At 53.9% G+C, this 15802-nt stretch overlaps 2 protein-coding genes across 9 annotated transcripts in view; one reads left to right on the forward strand and one right to left on the reverse strand.

Annotated features, from left to right (window-relative positions):
- Positions 1–15802, forward strand: part of CDH23 (cadherin related 23) — a 169364-nt gene that overhangs the window by 124577 nt on the left and 28985 nt on the right. For 5 of the 8 annotated variants that reach the window (XM_033065501.1, XM_033065504.1, XM_033065505.1 and 2 more), the window contains exons 28-37: positions 5989–6049; positions 6882–7030; positions 8619–8754; positions 8930–9318; positions 9411–9512; positions 10051–10053; positions 10914–11063; positions 11708–11836; positions 11947–12075; positions 13056–13283. In XM_033065501.1, the coding sequence (XP_032921392.1) occupies positions 5989–6049; positions 6882–7030; positions 8619–8754; positions 8930–9318; positions 9411–9512; positions 10051–10053; positions 10914–11063; positions 11708–11836; positions 11947–12075; positions 13056–13283 (1476 nt within the window). Of the gene's footprint in view, positions 1–4128; positions 4980–5706; positions 5872–5988; positions 6050–6881; positions 7031–8618; positions 8755–8929; positions 9319–9410; positions 9513–10050; positions 10054–10913; positions 11064–11707; positions 11837–11946; positions 12076–13055; positions 13284–15802 lie in introns of those variants that run through there. The other 3 variants (XM_033065507.1, XM_033065506.1, XM_033065502.1) reach the window with 3 other exon arrangements.
- On the reverse strand, positions 242–4081 carry C8H10orf105 (chromosome 8 C10orf105 homolog). Its single transcript, XM_033065512.1, has 2 exons — positions 3872–4081; positions 242–1278 (listed from the first exon to the last, which is right to left on the reverse strand). Exons 1-2 carry the CDS (start codon positions 4047–4049, stop codon positions 884–886), a joined length of 573 nt encoding a protein of 190 aa, XP_032921403.1. The 5' UTR covers positions 4050–4081; the 3' UTR covers positions 242–883.

Here is a 15802-nt window from a genome sequence, read left to right on the forward strand (position 1 = left end):
GTACTATGGCATGATCCCGATGTTTCTGGGATCAGACATCAGGATGGAGGTGTGCCCCTGCACCGGGCTCCTCAAATGGAGCCGCTTTAGCAAATTGGAGGAACGGAGGGAGCTCGAGTCTGGCTGGTGTCAAAGTGCCTTTTCTCAGAACCCGCTTCCCAAAAGATGGGTGTGCCCTTGGAAGTTCATGGCAAAAGAGAGGAAGTGATTGGGGGGAGTTGTTTTTCCACGGAACAAGATGGAAGAGAAACAGAAATTTACTTTGATTTACACCTTCAGTGTGAACCATTTGTACAGAAGGTCTCTCCCTTCAAATGCATCCCCACAACACCACGGCAGCAGGAGAGTTTCTGGATGTTTCCCCATCCCTTTCTCCCAAAACCAGGCAGACCAGAGAGCAGGAATGGGAATGCATTGACCACATGGAGGGGGTGACAGGGACCAGGCAGCTCATGGGGCATGAACCTCCCTCCAGCTGCTCGGGGGGAAATCTCCACTGAGGATTGCTTTCTGTGGAGCAGGTTTGCCCTGGGCTGCCTCTCTTCAGGTGGCCAGGTTACTCCTGCTCTCTTCCAGGCTGTTTGTTCAGGTAGAGCACAACTTGCACAATGTTTTCCAAAAGAAATGAAGCAGCAGGATTTTTTTGACCGCCTGCTGTTAGCTGTGTGTGGGTGTAGTTTGGATGCCTCCACCTTCCCTGGCAGGAAGCAGTAACCTGGAAAGCATTTGGGAACCTGACATTGCAAAATCTCCTGGTTTTGCAGAGCCACTGCAAATTTCCAGAGCTGCTGCCTGGAAATGAGTTGCTCAAGGGGTCTCTGCTGGGCTGCTCAGGATGCTTGAGAAGGGAGCAAAAATCTTGGGAAAGAGCATCAGGGCAAGATCACATTTTGGTGGACTCCATGATGTGCCAGTCCTGTTTGGGACAGGCCAGAGGGCTCTGAGACATCATCTGGCTCCTCCTGAAGCTGCTGAGGGAGCACCTCAGGGAGCCCAGACGCTTCCAGAGCCTCAGTTGGGGCTCGCTGGCATCCACAGGGTGGTGGGGCAGGCGCTCCTGGGGACCAGACAGGGACCAGCCCAGCGCTGCTGGCTTGCAGAGCGTGGCAAGGATGAGGAGGGTGGCCAGGAGCAGGAAGATGCAGATGACCCCAGCGATGATGGGCAGCCAGTCTGTCACCTGAGGGGATGCAGCACTGGGTGGGAGCAGCTCCGTGGTGGGAATGAGAGGCGGGGTGGGAGAGGTCCCGTTGGCAGAGTCCTCTGTGCTCATCTTCCCTGCAGTGCAAGGTGACACAGAGAAGTGGCACAAGTGGTTACCACGTGGACAGACAGCCACCCTCTGGTTAAGCATTCTTGCCATGCCTTGATGCCCAAGATTCTCCCAGCCACGTTTTCAGTGGTACAGGGGGACAGGAGGTGTCCATCTGCTTTGCCAGGAGGCAAAGTATCACCCTGAACTGAAGTGCAAAACCACCTGGCAAAGAAACCTACCACTATTTATATGTGGTACCATGGCCCCTGGGAGGACACTTTTAGGGAGCACACACACATTTCATGAAGATTTTCTGGAAGAGATAAGTATCCAGATATAGAAAGTTCAAAATCCTGCCCCACAAGCTGCTGAGGTTTGGTTCTCCTCTGTTCCCCAGAAATGCAGGTTTGCTGAATTGGCTGTCATTTGGGGCTTTTGTGATTTGTGATATTCTCCTGAAGAAATTGGACAGCTGGTTGATAAGTGCCCTCATAGGTCCCCATCAAGCTGTGGTATTGTACTAGCACTGATTTTATTATTTTGCAGGGGTGAAGAGTAACACCCTCACCCTACCTCGTGCCAAAAATCCTTGTGTCAGTCATTTTGCTGACCTGCTTTCAGGCTCAGACATGTCACAGGTGATGCAAACCAGCTTCCCAAAATGTCAGCAGTGACAGCTCTTACCTAACACCTGGTGGAGACTGTCCTCTCCTTCCCCCAATGGGTCAGATCCTCCCAAGAGAATTTTGCACCCATTTTTTTGCTCACAGGCTGGGCCAGGGGCTGGCATCTCTCCAGATGGAGATGAGGAGATGAGGGCTGGGGAAATCCTGTTTGTGCCAACCCTCTTGGTGAAGCTTTATTATGCTGACTTCCCTGTGGGAGAGCAGTCTAACTGGTCTGTGGCTGGGCAATCTCCCAGTGAACTTGGGTTTGGATTGAGCCAATTTAAAACCAAGATCTTAGAGGGGAGAAAGGCAGGGCTGCAGCGGCTGCCAGGGTCTCTGGGTCTGCTCTTGCATCCCAAAATCACACAGGTGTGTGTAAGGCAGCAGCCAAACATTCACCGTAAAACATCCCAAAAAGTGGAGAGGGGACATCAGTGACATGGTTTGGATCAGTAAGGGTGTATCAGCCTGCTCAGAACTTGAAGGGAGACTTGCTCCCCAGTCTTGGGGAAGATGGTGCTGTTTCCATGGGTCAGAGCCTGGAAGATGGGAAATGGAAAACAAATGGGTCAGCATTTGAGAGGGTGAGTCCCTGAGTGTATTGCAGGCAGTCCCAGGGGCTCTTGTCACCCCTTCCACAGTGATGTTTTCACCTCTCTTCATAAGGAGATATTAGGATATTTTTTAATCTTTAACTAGCTCTGTCCCTTCCCCTCAGCTTTGGGAATAGAGCAGCAATCCCAGTGTCCATGGAGCAGGCTCCTGTGTGCTGCCAGGCACAGGCAGGGCTGCAGCGTGTCCCACACCAAAGGCAGCCTCAGTCAAGGTTTCCAGGGCTACCTTAGTGCTGGCATTTGCTGACTGCATGTGCTCACATTGCTCCTCAAGAACCAGCCAGGAGGCGTGGACAATTCCTTCAGGCCGTTCTTGCTCATGGCTACAGAGTTTGTCTTTTAAATTCGCTTGACAGTGTTCCATAGAAACCCATCAGGAGGGACCACACTGATGTTTTCCCAGGCTTTTTCATCCACTCCCTGCTCTCCTCTTGCTCCCCATCCAGCCTCTCCTCACAGAGCTCAGCAGGCAGAGCTTTCATAGCATTGCCGCTTCCCAGCATCACTGTCCCACCCAGGCTCCATATTCTTCACCCTGGTGGGTTAAAAGAGATTTGCCTGTCCTGGAAATCCTCCCCAGCCTGATCAGCTCCAAATGTGACACACACCCTCGAGCACTCAGGCTCCAGCACTGGCCACGAGGCAGATGAGGATCAGAGAACAAAGAAAGAGAAATTGCAGAAGGTAAAATGTCCCTGAGAAAGGTGGAAAGGAAGAAAAAAAAGAATTATTCTCGTGCCTGAGCAGCAGAGAGGGCTGTTCTGCCCAGCAGCAGGCAGTGCTCCCTGGCCTGGCTAGTTTGGCAGCTTCTCCACATGCTCTCCCTCCCTTTCCTCAAAGTCCTGCAAAGAAAAGGCTGTTTTCAGGCACTGCCTGTGCCACAATTCCCAGGAAAAGCAGCTCTCATTCCCCTCCCCAGCCTGCTTAGCAACACTTTTCCCGGAGCTCCCCAACTTTTCCCAAATCTTCCCAGGATTTCGCTTGCAGGAGGAGGTGATGGTGGGCACTCCCAGACCCGGATGGTTGGGATCCCAGAGCAGAGGGTTGTGAGTGATGCTGCTCCCCATCTCCCTCGCTGTGAAACGGCAGAGCTGCATCCACAGGGCTTTCCCCCTCTCTCATCACCGGGAGAGACACAGCAACGCGCCTGGGAAGGGAGGAGGGATGCCTGACTTCATCCCCACCCCGAATTTCGCATCCCCACCCCGAATTTCGCATCCCCACCCATTGGCAGCCCTCTCCCCGGGCTGAGCGCAGCAGCTCTGCAGCCGGGGCTCTGTCTCACCCTGGGGTGACCTGTGGGGCCGGCAGTGTGGAGTTTTTGGGGTCCCTACCTCTCCCCAGCCGGCCGAGCCCGGGCTCTGCCTCCCGCACTCGCTCCTTGCCGCCCGTCCCACCGCGCTCTGCCGGCTGCCAGCCCCCTCCTCCCTTTGGGGAGGGTGGGACACAGGGGACAGCCAGAGCCCCTTCCCGGGCTGGAGCCGTGTCCCTTGCTGGGGTTGATCCCTGCATTCCCTCGGGATTTATCCCTGTAGGATAACTCAGTGGTGCGGTCGTGGGCTGAGCCCCCCGCGGTGGGAGGAGTGGCACCTGGCATCCACATCCTGCTCCCCCTTTTCCCAGAAAATCTGCTTTTTTCCCCATTCTTTTAGTGCCCCTCCTCATCCTTTGCCGTAGTTGAAAGGGGGCTGTGACGGGCTGGCTGTGCCTGCAGCAGAGGGATGGAACAGGCTGGAGCTCAGCTCAGCTGCACCAGGCGCTTTCCACCTGCAGCACAATCCGCTTTTCTCCCACTGCCTGCCCTCCGTGCCATTGTTTTCCCGAATTTGGGACAATGTCAAAGTACCACCTTTCCTTTGGGACCTCAGCAGGTCAAACCAGCAGCAGACCAGTTTTCCTCAGGCTGCACACCTTGCTCTAATGCAAACTACTGGTTTTTAATAAAAAAACAGAGCCTGGGCTGACCCTTATCACCTAGTTTATGTACCAGAGCCTCAGGCTCGGGCTGAGCTGCGAAAAGGATGGCCCAAGGGGATTTACAAGGTGCAGTTGGCTCATCCTGAAATGTGACCTCCTGGGGCAAGGAATGGCACAAAAAGCTGGAAATATTTGCCTCCCATCCCTGGCTTTTCCCTGTGAAAACATGGGAAGCTTTTCCTTTGCTGACATGATAGCTTTTCCCTGTGCCATGCCCAGGCAGCTGGTCTGCCTGGGCATCGCCTGCCTGCTGCTGTAGGGGCCATCCATCCCACGGGAGAGGAGACAGCCCAGCTCTGCCTCAGGGAGCCCAGCAGGAGAAAGAGCTGGTTTGGGAGGGAGAGCTCCCCACTGTGCAGGGAAGTCCTTGGTGGAACGTGGAATAAGCCATGAACATGAGATGAAATGGGCTGGGACAGAAGAAAACAGCATGTGTGGGCACAGGGATGAGAAATCCAGACAGAGGTCAGTATTTTCCAAGTTTTCTGCTGACACAGGGGGACTTGGTGGAAGGGAGCTCAAGGTACCTCAAAGCCACGTTTCAGAGGAGCATCTCTGACTCCTGCGAGTGTTGTGTGGGGCTGAGAGTGAAAGCTCCTTGCAACAGCCTTTCCTCTTTCCAGCATAAATCTGGGTGCAAACCTCCCCAGGAAAAAAAGAAACTGCTGGGTAGTATCATAGGAAGAAGATGAGGCAGAAGGTGCCTTGCAGAGGGAAGCAGTGAGGGAATAAAGCCTGGGGCACTCGCTGCATCCTTGCCCTGGTGCTTTGTGAGCACTGCGGTCGAGCTTTGGGTGCTTTGGGTGCTTTGTGGTGCTTTCAGGGGCTCGTTGCCAGCTGGATTGGAAGCCCCAGCCCTGCTGGTCACCACCAGGTCCCGCTTCCCAGCTGCCAACTGCTGACTGGGCTGTAGGGAAAGCACTGCAGTCTTGTTCGGTGACACCAGAGGGGACCCGTGCCTTGGTTTTCCCAGGGCAGATTTGATCTGTGCAGGGACTGTGCAGTGCATCAGAGCCTAGGGGTGCTCCCATCCTTGCTCAGGGGCTCACAAGGGTGCTCTAGGATGGTTTTTCTATGTGCTGCTGCTTGGAAAGCAGGATGCCTTGGGCTGCTTGCCGACCTCCCCCTGCCCAGCTCAAATCATCTCGGCAAGGCTCCATCCCAGGCAGCATCCCTGGGACAAACATTGGAAGGCAGGGTGGGATTGATGGAGGCACCTCCTCCAGCCCACTGTGGGATTTGTGGTGTGATCCTGAGGCTCAGCTCCAGCAGCCGAGCTGGCAGCCAAGGGTTCCTGAGTCCACTCTCCCTGCTGTCCAGCGATAAAGGGAGGGGAACTTACTTCATTTTGCATTTGGTAAGCTCCCCAGCTCTGGTGGAGGAGAAGGATGTCCAGCTTTGGCAGGGTAGGAGGACTAGTCCTAGTCTGGAATTCTCTGCCCTTCACCTCTACTCCTCTGTTTTTCTCATGAAGGTGAAAGCCACGGATGCGGACGAAGGCATTAACGGGAGAGTGTGGTACAGGATTGTCAAGGGTAAGTCCAGGTGTCCTTTCGTGCGTTGGGGGTTTGTCCCAGGCTCCATCCAGCTTCAGGAGGTTGAGCTCGCCATCCTTTTGCACTTTAGAGCCCACAGAACCATTTCTCCTAGCCCTAAGCAAAATTCAACTTTAGGGCTCATTGCTGGGGGATGATTTGTCATGGATGGACAGCTAGATAGAACCCTAAAATCACAGACTGGTTTGGGTTGGAAGGGACCCTATAGTTCACCTCATTCCAGCCCCCTGCCATGGGCAGGGACACCTTCCACCACCCCAGGTTGCTCCAAGCCCCTCCAACACAGCCTTGGACACTTCTGGAGATGGGACAGCCGCAGCTCCTCTGGGCAGCAGGGCTTCACCATTTTCACAGAGAAGAATTTCTTTCCAATATTCCATCTATCCCTGCTGTCTTTCAGTCTGAAGCCATTGTCCCTTGTCCTGTCACTCCAGGCCCTTGTCCCAATTCCCTCTCCAGCCCTTTCAGAGCCCCTTTAGGCACTGGATGGGGCTCTAAGGTCTCCTCAGAGCCTTTCCTTCTCCAGGCAGAACACAGCCTGGATCCAGAGCAGAGTTGCTCCACCCTCAGAGCATCTTTGTGGCCTCCTCTGGCAACACATCCACATTTTTCTTATTTGAAGAGATTCTGTAGCTCCTCCTGGCCTGATCCAGGGCCAAACACTGGTGTGGCTGAGTCTGATGCAACCAGAGGTGATTGGGCTGAAGTTTTTGCTCAGTAATCTCCCTCCAAAAGACCCCCCCAGGGAGAGCTCACCAGGATGGATGTGAGGCAGTGGGCAACATCCCTGTCTTTTTTCCCCCCCGACCAGGAAATGAGCACAACCACTTCCGCATCAATCCCAGCACAGGGCTGGTGATGCGAGGCGTGCGGCACCTGGACAGGGAGCAGAACTCCTCCCACGTGCTGGAGGTGGAGGCCTACAACACGGAGCAGGGCCCCATGAGGAGCTCCGTGCGGGTAAGGACCCGGCAGATGCAGCAGAGCCCCTCGCGCAAAACAGGCGCCAAAATGCGCACTCCTTCCCAGCGCTCGCAGGAAATCACAAGGATGTGGCTGATGAGGATGTGTGTGATGAGGATGCTGATGGAAAGTCTCTGGGGGATGCTCATGGGTAGAGAAGAGCTTGTTGGTGGGAGGTTGTTTGATTTTTCTTTTTTCCCGTGATGTTTTGGTGCCATTGGGCTGCCGAGTGGTGCAGCAGTCACTCACAGGGAGTTCTGCTTGCTCCGTGAGATGTGGCTCTGCTGCTGGGAGGAAAAGCTGAGCCTCAGCCTGTTGAAAACCATGTGTCCTGGCCAGGTGTTGGATCCCAGAAATCTGGGGTTTTCGAGTTTTCTGTGCTTTCTGGCACTGACCCCCTGGAGAACACTGCTTGTGACCTGAGGCCTTGGAGAAGGGTTTTAAATTTGAGTGATGGAGTTAAAATCACGGGTGTGTAGTGAAATAGAAGTGTGTGCTTTCACATGGTAAAGGGTTTAAAATTTGAGGGTTTTATAGTATAATAATAGGTACAGGACAAGATTTTGGGTGGTGTCTCTTTTGGTGTTCATCTTCCTTCTTCATGGTTTCAGGTAGTAGTTTCTGGTTGGTCAGTCAGTGTCACACTAAAGGTCATGGGAATCCAATTATTGGGTTAAAAGGATAAATAATATAGGTGTTATTTCTCTATTGGACTGTTTGGCTTTAAGAGACCTTGTAGCAGCTGGATCTTCCTCCATTTTCCTCGCTTCTAGTAAGTAGCTAGAAGTGCTGTTGAACGCTCTATACTTTTGATAAGATTTAATGAACAACCAAGCCCAAACACAAAAAAAAATTTCCTTCATATATTTTTTAATCCTAGCTCTAAGTAAAAGAAAAAAAACCAAAAAAACCCCACTAATTAGTTAGTACAAACTGCCACCACTGTTACAGCCAGGCACTATTTAAATAATCCAGGGCCCAGTGGTGACAGTCCTCAGCTGCAGCACACCAGCTTCCCACGGTTCCTACAAACCCAGCCCTCAATAGCTGCATCTATTCTTAGACCCAGTGATGGGGTGGGCTCTGGCTGAGTGTGAAGTGCCCCCAGCACCAGCAGCAGCGAGCAGAAAACCAGGAGAAGGAAATGTGTTCCCTGGGGAAACAGCACTGAACTTGGAGCAAAAATTTCCCACCAAGTCACCAGCGTTTCTGTGTTGCAAGGTCTTCAAGGGTTTGGTCAGGGGATCCCAGAGGATGGAGGAATTAATGTACCCAGTGTAACTCCCCTCCAGCAGGGAAAGACTGACTCACCCTGACCCACGCAGCTCTGATGTTAAACCGTTTGTGTTCACTCTCCATCACGCGGTGTTTGAAGAAGAGATTATCTCAGGATCACGGAATGGGTTCAGTTGGAAGGGACCTTAAATCTCCCGTAGTTCCAACTCCCCCTGCCATTGTCAGGGGCACCTGCACTAACCCAGGTTGCTCTGAGCCCTGGCTTTGAACACACTGAAACGTTTCACCACCAAGGGTTTGCTCCCCAAGCTCACCCATTCACGCACAGTTTCTCCGGGTACATTCCCAGGTGATCGTGTACGTGGAAGACGTCAACGACGAGGTGCCGGTGTTCACCCAACGCCAGTACAACCGCCTGGGGCTGCGGGAGACAGCAGGAATAGGCACCTCGGTGGCCGTGGTCCGGGCCACCGACCGAGACACAGGTGGGAAAGGCAGGGTGAGGAGCACGCGGTGTGCACTGATCCAGAGATCAGCCACTGCATGGATCCTGGCTGGGCTGGGCTGAGCTGAAATCTCACAGGATGGGCTCTGCTGGCAGTGCCTGCCTTTTTGGGGTGCTTGGTCCAGCCAGAGCCACGGTTCCTGCTCCCTCCTCAGGGAATGGAGGTCTGGTGAGCTACAAAATCGTGTCGGGCGCGGAAGGGAAGTTTGAGATTGACGAGAGCACGGGGCTCATCACAACCATCGAGTACCTGGACTACGAGACCAAAACCAGCTATCTGATGAACGTCTCTGCCACAGACCAAGCGCCCCCCAACAACCAGGGCTTCTGCAGCGTGTACGTCAGCCTGCTGAACGAGCTGGACGAGGCCGTGCAGTTCTCCAACAGCAGCTACGAGGCCGTGATCATGGAGAACATCCCCCTGGGCTCTGAGGTGCTCCGCGTCCAGGCTCGCTCCATCGACAACCTCAACCAGATCACCTACAAGTTCGACCCCAACACCAACCCCCAAGCGCTCTCCCTCTTCAAAATCAATGGGATCACGGTAAGCAGCCACAGCATGGTCCCTCCTGGCTTGTTTGGGCGCTCTGAGCTTTGGTTTTGGTGGCCAACACAGCTGTCGCTCATGCTTGGCAGGGTGTGATCACAGTCAAAGGCCAGGTGGACCGAGAGAAAGGGGATTTCTACACCTTGACAGTGGTGGCTGATGATGGAGGACCAAAGATTGATTCCACAGTGGTGAGTAGCTTCTCCCAGCTTTCCCACCATCCGCTGTCAACCTCGGATCACCTCCCTCTCCCACCTCTGGCATGGGCCTGCCTGCCCTAGCTGAGCTTTCTGCTCCAGCTTCCAGGGTCTGCAAACCCTGATCTGGGTGAAAATCCTGCTAAAACAATTTAGAAGGAGGTAAATTTAGGGCCTCGAAACTCCACAGTGGTTTTTGTTTCAGAGGGTTATATTTAGCAGTTTCACAGGCAGCAGGCAGGGGGTGATTTGCATTTTCCTGCCAGCCCATGGGTGCTGATGCTCACTGCTCTCCACACCACACCAAACTCTTATCTGAATCACTCTCAGTGTGAGGGGCAGATATGCCAGCTTATCTAGAAAAAAAAACAAAGGGATGCCCCAGAGGTGGAGCCACCAAATCGCTGCAGAGGGATACCCATGACCCCTGGCACTGCTGTGGCAGGATGCAGGGTGAACCCACACTTCCTCATCCCTCACTAACTCCTCATTGTTTGTGTTCTCTGTTTCTCCCTCTACTTTCCTCCAACAGAAGGTAAGCGTGTCCGTCGTGCTGGGGACCAGAATCCCTCCCAGGGTCCACACTGAGCTGCAGGGAGAGGCTGGGGTGGAGGTCTCCAGCACTGTCCCACCACCCCCAGGATGTGGGGCAGCCCCGGGAGCCACCCTGTTGAATCCCAGCTCCCTGATCCGACACTTGGATGGCAGCTACCGGATCTACCACAGTGGCTGAATGAGCTGTCCCTGCTCCTGGCTCTGTGTTTTGAATCCAGCAGCAACAATAAGTGAATCACCCCAGGGCTCACAACTTGCTCCCCAGCTTCCTCCCGGGATGTTGTCACATTCAGCCTGGCCGCACCTGGGAGCTTGGGGCACCCGAAAATAAATCCCCGGGAACAGAAAGGCTCTTCCTCTCTCATTTCTGTGTTGCTCTGCAGCACTTGGATTATAAACTCGATGAGAGCATTTCCTCTGCCTAACTGTGGCCAAGGTAGCTAGATCCCCTTCGAGCATCTCATGCTCATGTGCCCTATTCCAGGAGGGAGCTCAGGTCTCCTCCAGCTTTCCCTGGTGGAGTTAAACACACTCCACTCTGCCCTCCTTGTGCCCGCTGAGCTTTAAAGCAAATCCTGCCCAACCCTGCTGCTGTGAACATGGATGAAATCACTGCTACTGGAAAGTTTAGCAGGAAAGGGTCACCCTGCAGCAACCCTAGCTGCTCCATTCCCGGCTATTTGGAGGATAAATATCAGAGGATGTTCCACAAAAAAATTGCACTGTTTGAGAGATGCAGCAGGCTTGTGCTGTTTCTGCAGCCTCCAAGGTGGATGTTGATGCTGGGTGGGCAGGGCTCTGGCTTCTGTCCATGCCCTGAGCCCCGTGTCCCCTTCACAGGTGACCATCACAGTCCTGGACGAGAATGACAACAGCCCCCAGTTCGACATCACCTCTGACTCGTCTGTCAGCGTGGCCGAGGACAGCGCCGTGGGCAAGAGGGTGGCCCTGGTCCTGGCCCGAGATCCAGATGCAGGCAGGAACGGCCAGGTAGGGAGGGAGACATTTGGACAATGCTCTCAGGCACATGGTGTGATTCCTGGGGTTTTCCTGTGCAGGGCCAGAGTTGGACTCGATGATCCTTGTGGGTCCCTTCCAACTTCTCCGAGGCTGTGTGTAGCCTTTCACTGATGCAGAAATTCCCCTCCCAACCCCTTCCCACTACACCCCTGTGAGAGCAAATTCTGGTCAATAATGACAGTGATTTTGTGGGGTTTGTACAGTGAGTACCAACAGCCAAAGCAGCAGGAGAGGTAAAACATTTTCCTTGGGCTGTCTGGGGCAAAGAGCTCTGTGGGACAAGTGTTAAAAGGAGCCCTGCAATCTGAAAACCAGCTGTGGCCTCTCCCGTTGTGGGGGCTGGCAGAAAAATCCTTGGCAGACTGAGCAGGAAGCTCTCTGACATTTGCTATTTTCATTACCCTGCAGACGAGCATTAATGAGGTCCCAACACCCTTAATAACAAAAATTGCTGGCAGCACAGGAGCTGTGGATGGGATGGGGGTTGGCCCTGTTTGCTTTGGGGTGGCTGGACATTTTCAAAGAGACATCTTGGGTGGACGCTGGATTTGTTTCTGTGGGGTCTCCTTTCTCTTCTTCCTCCTCACCATCACTCTGCCCTGTGATGTTTCCAGGTGACTTTCTCACTGACTTCAGGGAACATCGGCCGGGCTTTTGAGATCCGTACGACCAACGGCACCTACGGCGAGGTGTTTGTGGCACGGCCGCTGGACCGGGAGCTGCTGGATCACTACACCTTAAGGGTCAGCACCAAACTACCCCACTCACCCCTTGGCCTTCTGGTTTGCTTTCCTGGAGCTGTGAGCTTCAAAGTAGCGCATTTTTCCCCTTGAAAATCCACACCCAACCACAGATCCAAGCATCAGATGGCGGCGATCCTCCCCGGAGGAAGGAGCACATTCTACGAGTGAACATCCTGGATGTCAACGACAACCCCCCTGTCATCGACAGCCCCTTCGGCTACAACGTGAGCGTGAGCGAGGTAAGCCCCCTGCTCCTCTCCTTCCACCCTCCCAGGGCCACGTCTGACCACAAGGCAAGTGGGGACAACAAGAGTGTCCCTTGCAAACATCACCTTGGGTCATTTGAGGATCAGTGACCCCGTGCAAAGCTCATCTTTGGTCATTTGATGGTCAGCATCCCCTTGCAAACCTAACCTCGGGCCATCAAGGATCAGTGACTCCTTGCCATCCTCACCTTGGGTGGTAGAGGTGTTGGTGACCCCTTGAAAGTCCTCACTGGTGATGTACTCCTAGTTTTGGGCTAGGAAAGAGCTCTGCGAGCAGCTTAAACCCGTGAGGCTGCAGGGACCTGCAGGAAGGAGAAGTGGCTACACACCCATGGAAATGCCACCAAAGTGACATGAGGGACGGTGCAGCGCAGAATAAGAATGGCTTTCAGGAAACAGCTTAGCAAGGGCTAGATAATTAAGCCATAAAACACAATCAGGCGTGAGAAAAGACAACTTATTTCCTGACAGTTTAATTCCTGGACTGAGGCAGGGGGGGAATTCTCAATTTGGTGATGAAAAATGAAATATGAGTAATAGCCAGTGCCACTTAGCTGTGAGGAACTGCTGCTCGTGATTTATAGCTTAGCATTAAGGATATTGCCCTGTTAAGGTTTTCTTATCTATTTAATACATGTTCAGAGCAGGTTGAAGAAGGGAATTTCTGTTATGATTTTCCCCATAATGGGACTATCCAAAAATAATTAGCCAAGCTCTGGGTCCATTACACGGCCCTCACCTTTGCACACACTGCAGGTTTTATGCTCTTCCAGGCTGTGCCAGACTAGATAAGACCTAATGTACAGCTTCCTGCTGAGCTGCTGGGTGTTGGGGCGGCGAGTTTGGAACCTCAAGCATGTCAGTGCCCTGTCTGTATTAGAATCCATTACATAATTAATTAGATATTTTACATGGGATGATGCTCGCGGCATTTACATCACGTATCTCCGCAGAACGTCGGCGGTGGCACGGCGGTGGCCCAGGTGCGCGCCACCGACCGGGACATTGGCCTCAACAGCGTCCTGTCCTACTACATCACCCGTGGGAACGAGGACCTGACCTTCCGCATGGACCGCGTCACCGGCGAGATCGCCACCCGGCCCTCCCCGCCCGACCGCGAGCGCCAGAGCTTCTACAGCCTCGTGGTCACCGTGGAGGACGAGGGCACCCCCTCCCTGTCGGTGAGCCACCAAAAAGGGCCTTTCAGGGGCAGGATGGGGCTGGGCAGCGCTGTGGGAGTGAGCGTGAAAGGGGAGAAAAGGAGCAGGGTGTGATGTGTTGGTGACTCAGGGTCCAAACCTGCTGCGCGCAGATTTGGTTCAGGCATCCTTCAATGCCTGGTCCTGCAGGAGCCTCCCTCTCAACTGTTGAGCAAGCTTTATCCCCCGTCTCCAAATGCAAAAATATGAGCATCCCCATGGAGAAGTGTGCTGGCTGCCGCTGCCCTGCTCACAGGCTCTCTAGGTGCTGGGTCTGGAAGGGCTGCATACACCACTCACCCATCTCAGCACTTCAACCACAGCAGCTCAACCACAGAGTTCCATTCACCACTGACACGCTTGTCTGCTATGGTCCTTGTGAATGAGAAGAGATCTGGTGATTTTGCCGTGTCAGGACAAGGGAGAATGGCCTCAAACTGAAAGGGGGTTGATGTGAGAGCCCAGCCATCATCCCATGGTTTGGGGAAGTGACTCTTGCTTGGTTCATTGTTTGTGGCTCTGAGGATGAGTCTGGCATGGGAGAGTCAAAAGAGCAAATACTATGTGGAGCATTTTGCAGCTCTGTGTCCCTTCTAACCCCAGTTCTCTGCATAGAGGTGAGAAAGCACAAATGGTGAGACAGGCTGACACCTTGCGTGACACTGTGCCATCCTTCCTGTCCCCACCTCCACCTGCTATCTCTCACCATCTCTCTACTCTGCCAACAGAGCTCCCTGCAAAGCCCTGCTCTACATTTTGATGAAGCAGGTCACAGCCAGCAGTGCAAACTGTGGCTGTGATTCTCACTTCAGGCTTTGTGCTCTCAGCTCCTCCCGCCCGCTTGGTTCACACTCCGGTTTCTGCATCACCGTATTTTGCATTGGTTGTGTTGTCACTGAGGCTTAAACCTAAGGAAGTCTCTTCCTCCAGAGTGAGAAAAGGCAGCCTCATGTGAGTGCTGCCAGTTCCTCCTTGTCCCCACCGCTGTGGGAGCATGGCCGAGGAATGCCGTGTGCTGAGCTGGCAAATCCCGTTGCTGTGGCAATGGCCCCTTCCCAGTGCCAGCCAGGACAAGTGGCACAGCTTATCGCTGTCCCAGCAGCCCTGCCTGTCCCCAGAGGCTCTGCTGTGTGCCCACCATGTCACGAGCACACGTTATGCCAGCAGCAACAACCCAAATCCCAGCGGCACAAAGTGCCCAGCGACCCGATTCCTGAGCGGAGAGAGAAGAGTTCTGGCGCTTTGCAGAGCTCGAGGACGCTCAGGTCTTGTGAAAGGCTGTCGGGCATGCTGCTGGGTGCCTGCTGGCCTCATGCCTGGGTGGGGAAATGATGTCTGTCAGGGGCTTGCTGCCTGCCAGAAACTCTGCTTTCACAAGGAGGTACAGGCTGATGCAACAAAGCACAAAAGGGGGTGATTGTTTGTAATTTGTACATCCATCCACGGGTTTCAAGGTTTGGCCTCCTCTGCGTGGGAGAGGCAGAGGAGACAGAGCTGGGAGAGGACTGGGAAGTCCTCACTTGGAAGTGGTGGTCTGGGATACCCAGGACAGCAAGGCAGCAGGGAAAACTGGGCAAGAGGAATCTCTTGGGAGATGGAAATGCTTTATCAACGCTTTTAACAAAAGGATAAAATGCTGCTGATAAAAGGAAAATAATTTCATTTTTAAAAAAGCATAGCAGGAGGAAAAAAACCTTCCCAAGCTGGTGAGCTGCAACTGGAAGGTGTGTGGGAATTGCAGGACAACTGCAGATTGTCTGGCCCTGGGGCAAGCCAGCAGCTGCACCTGCCCAAGGGCTGGCCCTGCTCTGGAATGGTCAGGATGCTTCCTGCAGCAGCAGGAAGGTCTGCCCAAGGGAACAGCAGCACCCCTCTGCACTGGGATACAGGGATCCTGCTGGCACCCACAGCCCCAGGCACTGGTGGCTCCAGCAGGGCAGGGTGGATCCTCACTGCCCAGATGTTGCTCTTGCAGCTGGGTCACCTTCACCACGAGCATCTGTGTCATCTTCTCCATGCACACAGCACCCCTGTGCCAGGACTTTTGCTGCAGAATGCATGGAAGCCATTTCTTCTCTCTCCTAGAAGTCTTTACTTTTCCTTCTGGAGGGAAAACTGATGCCACACCAGAGCTTCTGGCAGAGAGCTTAGTTCTGCCAGCAGCACCAGATATCCTGAAAAAATGGGGTTCAACAAAGCTTGGTTCTGTCATCAAACAGTGCATTCCTTAGGGAACAGAGCGACTTGGGGAGGGTTTCCAAGCCGTTAAGACCTGCAGGCAGGCAAAACCCCGGCGTGCCTTTCCAGCTGGAGCTGCTGAGACAGGGAGAAAGGAAGTGCTGGAGGCGCCAGGTGCTGGATTCCCCAGCAGAGCCGGGACGGGGCCGAGCCGTGGGTGGCAATAAAGCACGAATCCCGTGCTCAGGAAGTTCCGTGGGGGTGTGGGTGCTGGCTTCTCCTTCATCCCTGAGCCACCTGGAGGGTGCTCCTGCTGAAGCCAA

Source organism: Catharus ustulatus, chromosome 8, assembly GCF_009819885.2.
Source record: "Catharus ustulatus isolate bCatUst1 chromosome 8, bCatUst1.pri.v2, whole genome shotgun sequence".
Lineage (NCBI taxonomy): Eukaryota > Metazoa > Chordata > Aves > Passeriformes > Turdidae > Catharus > Catharus ustulatus.